This window comes from Panthera leo, chromosome A2 (assembly GCF_018350215.1).
Source record: "Panthera leo isolate Ple1 chromosome A2, P.leo_Ple1_pat1.1, whole genome shotgun sequence".
NCBI lineage: Eukaryota > Metazoa > Chordata > Mammalia > Carnivora > Felidae > Panthera > Panthera leo.
This window is the reverse complement of record NC_056680.1, coordinates 52,126,462-52,132,461: the sequence shown is the minus strand read 5'-3', so window position 1 is coordinate 52,132,461 and position 6,000 is coordinate 52,126,462. Positions and strand designations below refer to the sequence as shown.

Below are 6,000 nucleotides of genomic sequence, written 5' to 3'. Positions count from 1 at the left end.
GCATGGAGACAGTAAGGCACAGTGATTCAAGACTGGGTTTTGAGTTCAGACAGACCTGACTTCTCTGTGTCTCAATTTCCCCTATCTGTAAAGCGGGGGATGTAATATGTGGGAGGAGCCTCTGTTATGGGACTATTTTGAAGGAGTAAAGAGACAACTTTTGTAGAGGACCTAGCACAAGGAGATGTTCAATGTATGGCGAGGAAGGAAAGGAAGTGTGGGCTCCTACAACGCCCCTGGGTGCTTCTAATATGTAATCCTGAGTTAAAACGGCAACCTCCAAGTATGGAACCAAGGTGGTTTTGCAGGTATATCGTGGAGGTAATACAGTACAGGAAGAGCAACTCAATGAATACCACTCTGCTGGGAACAGCCACATATAGTGTGTTCATTCCTTTAATTTTTAAAAATGAGTAAGCAGACAATCGTGTGCCCTTTGAATACCCAATAAAAACGTTCATTATGTAAAACAGTACAACCTTTTTCATTTTTTAATAATTCTGTAAATATCTCAGAAAGGATGTATTGTTTCTAATGAATATCAAAAAAGTCACCACAATGACATTTCCCCTGCCCCCACATTTCCCTCCCTGCCCCACCCCAAGTTGCCCAAATACTAGTAGGAAATTACAAAAAACAAAGAGCAAAAGCCCTCCCTCCGCCCTGCCCCATGAGTAGTGTTAAGTGAGTGAAATGTTAAGTGCCACAGGTACAATGCAGTGTGTCCCCAGCGAGACCTCAGAGCTGTAGGTGGAGAATCGGTAGCAGCAGCAGGGGGGAGTCTCCTTCCCCGGGACCTGGTGGGAGAAGAAGAGTAGCCGAGGACAGACACAAGCAGAGGCTCAGCACAAGGCCCAATCTTCCCGGGTCCACTTCTGGGGCCACCAGGTCAGACAGCGTAGGGAGAGCCAGGCAGGCCTGGGCAGTGTGTGCAAAAGGGGGCCCAGAACCAGGCGTCCCAACCTGCCTCGGGGGTGGGCATTGGGCATCCCTTCTAGCAAACTTGGGCTTCAGGTGGGGGCTGGCCAGAGCAGAGAAGCTGTCAGTTTGGAAAGTTTTGGGTGAATCAAACAGGTGGGTTCCCTATGGGAAACTCAAGTCTTAGTTTGGAGAAAGCTCCTGTTTCCATCAAATAAAACCAGCAACATACAGGAAAAGGATAAAGAATGCACCTTCCCTGTCCCCAAATAACTCAGAATCCAAGAGAGAGGGTTGATGAAATCCAGTTAAAGAAGAGAGGTCAGGCAGAGGGGTCTGAGGCAGCACTGGCCTCACCCCCCAGCAACCCCAGGCCTGCACAGAGGGAGGGGTGGGAGCCCAGTTCTCCCCTCCAGTATAAGTGCCAAGGCTTCTCAGCCACCTGGTGAGAGAGGCAGGTAGGATGGCTCCCAAAAACAGGGTGGGGAAGAAGCCTCTGTGAGGAGGGTCTGCTGGTGGTAGGAAAGAAGATGGGGAGGACTGAGAGGAAGTAGGACAGGGGGAGAGAGAGGAGGGCAGAGGACAGTAAGAAGGAGAAGAGGTGACAGGCAGATGGAGAAGGGGTCAGAGGAGAAAACCAGGGTTCAGGCCCTACTATGGCTCCTTCCCCTGGGAGGCTGGTGGAAGGTTCTAGACACAGATCCCTGCTGGGGCAGCGGCAGGACAAACAGCCACAAGGGAATAGCGGCTGCTTCCTGACCCCAAATATTAGCGCCCAGGAGATGCCAGTGAGCCCCATGAGAATGGAGAGGCAGAGATGAGGGGGGAGAGCAGATGGATAGGACAGGAGGAGCCTTTTCATGGGGGCTGAGGACCTGGAAGGACTTCAGAGAATGGAGCCACTCACAGATGCATCAAACTAGAGTTTTAGGGGGAAACACCACATCATTTTCGCAACAAACTTGATTTTAAATAAGCAGGAGGTGCAATGCAGGGATGATAGCTTGGGAGTGAGTCTTCAGAATAATCCAAGATCAAGGTCAGGCCTGCCAGCCAGTGAGGCACACCGAGAGAATCCCCAAGAGATGTGGCAGGGCCAGGAAGGACCTCAGAGATCACCTGATCCAGCCCTCCCCATTTGAGAAGTGGGGAAACTGAGGCCCAGGGAGGTGATGGGAGCGCCCAAGGTCACTCAGAGGGATCAGGGCGGAGGTGGGGTTGGGGGTGGGCTATAATCCAGGAGTCCTGAGTCTGGTGGGACTTTCTCTCCTCTGACATAGCCTTGCTGTCTGCAAACCCACTACTAAGGGATTGGGGATGGCAAGGGCAGGATTTGAAGGCAAAGGCTTCCTGGGGGCATGGAGGACAGGCAGCTCATCAGGGACGAGCGTGGGATGCGGTCTGGTCAGCTAAAAGGCTGACGGAGAACAGGCATCACTCCCACCCCACCTGCCCCACAGCCCAAGTATAAAAGTTTGACCATATGATACAACTTCTCCCTACCCCCTAGAAAACATTGGTTAACACCATCCTAGCACAGAAGATTCTGCTAGTCCCTGTACAGTATTATCTCTTTGTAATGTTACTTACATGATAACTGGGGGCAAGGAGGGGAATGGGACTTTCCAGAGTGTACACGGCCACCTTAAAATTAACTTGTTAATAAATCCTGTGCAAAACGAGCAAGCCTCTATCATTAGGTGAAATACATGTTTCAGGTATTCATTTACACACATGGGGTGGGGGGAGGAAAGGAAGGAGAGGCATCCGAGGTGGAGGTGTTGCTCAGAAGTGTGTCTCCTTCTCTGTGATGGCTGCAATGGTCCCATCGCCCTTGAGTTTGGCGTCACAGTCATTAACCGTCACCGTCCGTGGGCCTCCCCCAAGCTTGCCCCGCATTTTCAGATCAGCGCTGGGGATGGTCAACTTCCGGAATTTCTACGTGGAGAGGAGAAGAGCTGTCTGAGAGGGACTGCCGGGGTCCCGGCACCTGCCTTGGCCTCTCCCACCTGCATGGGTGGACACCACAGGGCCACAGAGCCATCAGACCAAGATCTGGGCCTTAGCGCTGTCACTTAGAGCTCTGTTCTAATGAACTGACCTTCGTGGGTCTCAGTTTCCTCCTCTGGAAAATGGGGACAATGAGGAGTAAGGAGATGGCTTGTACAAGTGCTTAGCCTTGTACCTGGCCTACTGGGTGTAATCAGGGGCTGACCGCCTCGTCCCTCCCTGTGGTGGAGAAGAGCAGCTGGGCTTTGAATCTCTGCTCAGCCACTCACTAGCTGTGTTGGGGAAGTTATCTAACCTCTATGAGCTGCACTTTCCTGTTCTGTGAAATGGGATAATAGTACTTGCCTCCAAGGGGTGTTGTATGAGGGAGCTAAGGCTCACTCTAGGGCTGTTTACATGATTGCTGGATAAATGGGTATATTTCCCACAAAAGGGATGTGATCACATTGCCACTGTCCAGGGGAACACGTGGTGTGTGCCATGTGCTCCTCTGGCCACGCTTGAAGGTGGGAACATTGTCACAGCCACAGCCCCATTCCACTTGGAAAGTGGCCAGCACTGGGCTGGGCACAGATGGCATGACTCTCATCCTGACTGTACCAGTGAGGGAGCAGAGGACACAGGCAGACTCCTGACACACGTCTGCTGCCACAATGCTGCCTGGAGCCCCACACCTCAGCTTCACATGTACCCCACACATTCCATCAGGAGAAGACACTATACCAGGATTTGGGATGTCCTTGCTGGGCATAAAACCTTTCCCCCAGGGAAGCCGCAAAGACTCGGGAGGCCTGTTTTTTCATGATCAAGGTTCTGTCTTCTCTTGCAGACACTGCCATGCCTAAGAGGCTGAACCTACGTTGTCCAGGTGGGATAAGCAGCCCGATTCCCCCGTGCTGAACGCCTCCTGTGTGCCAGGCACTGCACTAAGCTCTTAACACAGGACAGGGGCAAAGACTACTGGCTCCAGAGCCAGGCGCTTGGGTTTGAATCACAGCTCTGCCACTGAACTGGGGCAAGAAACTTAACCTCTCTGCATCTCAGTGTCCTCATTTGTCAAAGGGGGAGAACAAGGGCACCTGTCTCCTAGGATTAACATGAGGTCCAGTTTAGTTGAGCTTGTCACAGACTAGCACAGATATCTATCCTCACAGCAGTTCTCAGAGGCGTAAGTACCAGTGACCCCATTATTCCTTCCAGATCCTTCCTGTCAGCTGGTAGAACCTTCAGGGAAGGCCTGGAAACCAGTTCTGCTGTCTTTAACGAACCTTGCTGTCTGTGGAGGCAGGTATGTGAGCTTAGGGACGTGGAAGAAGCTCAGGAAAGTAGCCTCTCCTTCCCCAGCCCTCCCTCGCTCCCTCCCTCCCTCCTTGCCAGGCCTGAGCTGATCTCTGGAGGATTTGTAAGGCGACATAGAGCATTCCTGAATACCAAAGGCCACAGAAGTTTGGACAGGGGCCGGCAGGGACCACGGACATGGTTTGGTTCCAGATCAAAATTCACCAACTGCCCTTGACCTATATTCCCTGCAGGAGCCAAGGAAACTTTCTTTGGGGGCATGAGCAGGTCTGAGAAAGGGGCTTTCCCTCTCGGCTTGCTCCTTCTGGCTGGATATGTGGAGCTTTTTTCTGGAGCTTAGGCCCTTCAGTGGGCAGGCAGGCTGGTTGAAGCCGGCTCTGAGCTGCATTTGGGTGTCTGCACACACAACTACTCCCATTTCCCTTTGGCCTTGTCCTGGAGAGAGAAAGGTCAACCCCTGAGATCCCTGTCATGTGGCACTGGGGCAGAGACAGGGGCTGGCAGTGGAGTGTGGCCAGGCTAGCAGATGAAGGAGGCTGCAAAACTCAGGCAATGGGAGCCCAGACTTCAGAGTTTCTGCTCTGTCACTCTGAGGCTGTGTGCTCTTGGACAAGCTGCTTCACTTCTCTGTGCTTCAGCTTTCTCCTCTGCGAAGCGGGGGCAGGAAGAGCCTCCACCGCAGGGGACTACTATGAGAATTCGATGGTGCAGTGTTTGTAAACAGAACAGCGTCTGGCACGTAGCAGTTCCCTAAATGAGTGAGAAAGTGACTCAAACCATCTGATGTGCCAGCAGGTGGGAAAGGAGAGTAAAGAGCCAGCGGATGCTCTGGAGTACCACGGTGTGTTTGTAACTCTGCCTGCCACCAAGGGACCACATATGGTGTGATGCCGCTGACAGGAAGTGTCCCGAGCAGGCAAATCCACAGAGACGGGAGATGCGTGGTGTCTGGGGTGGGAATGGGGAAAACTGTGAAAGGGCATGAGGGGTCTTCTTAGGGTGGTGGACAGGTTTTAAAGCTGACTCCTGGTGATGATTCTCACACACAGAAAGTTACTACAAAAATCACTGAATGGTACACCTGACATGTGAATTTTAGGATATGTAAAACATACTATAACAAGATTGTTTTTAAAAAACTTGTTTTCCACCATGGAAAGCATTCTGAAGTTTCCTCAAACAGTTAAAAATAGAACCTACCATATGATCCAGCAATTTCACTTCTGGTATTTATCTGAAGGAAAGGAAAATACTAACTTGAAAAGGTATGTATGCCTCCATGATCGCTGCAGCATTATTTACAGCAGCCAGGACATGGAAACAACCTAACTGTCCATCCGTGGATGAATGTATAAAGAAGATGTGGCATGCATATATATGTATGTATGTGTATGTGTGTATACACACACACACACACACACACACACACACACACACACACACACACACTGGAATATTACCCAGCCATAGAAAGGGAAATCCTGTTTGTGACAACATGGATGGATGTTGAGGGTATCATGCTAAGTGAGATGAATCAGACGACAAATACCGTATGGCATCACTTATATGTGGAACCTAAAAAAACCCAAAAACTGAAAAACAAACAAAAACCTAACACACAAACAAACAACACCTAACAGAGCTCAAAGATACAGAGAACAGACTGGTGGTTGCCAGAGGTGGGGGTGGGTGGGGAAATGGGTGAAAGGGGTCCGCATGTACAAACTTCATGGAGACGTAATAAAGAAGTCATAGAGACATAATGCACAACAT

At 50.8% G+C, this 6,000-nt stretch overlaps 1 protein-coding gene across 1 annotated transcript in view; it reads right to left on the bottom strand.

Moving 5' to 3' along the window:
* Nucleotides 1-372: 372 nt before the first annotated feature.
* SLC6A11 (solute carrier family 6 member 11) overlaps nucleotides 373-6,000 on the bottom strand; it is a 133,797-nt gene continuing 128,169 nt past the window's right edge. Inside the window, exon 14 of the mRNA XM_042910851.1 lies at nucleotides 373-2,856. Coding sequence (XP_042766785.1) covers nucleotides 2,704-2,856 — 153 coding nt within the window. The 3' untranslated portion in view covers nucleotides 373-2,703. The remainder of the gene's footprint in view (nucleotides 2,857-6,000) is intronic.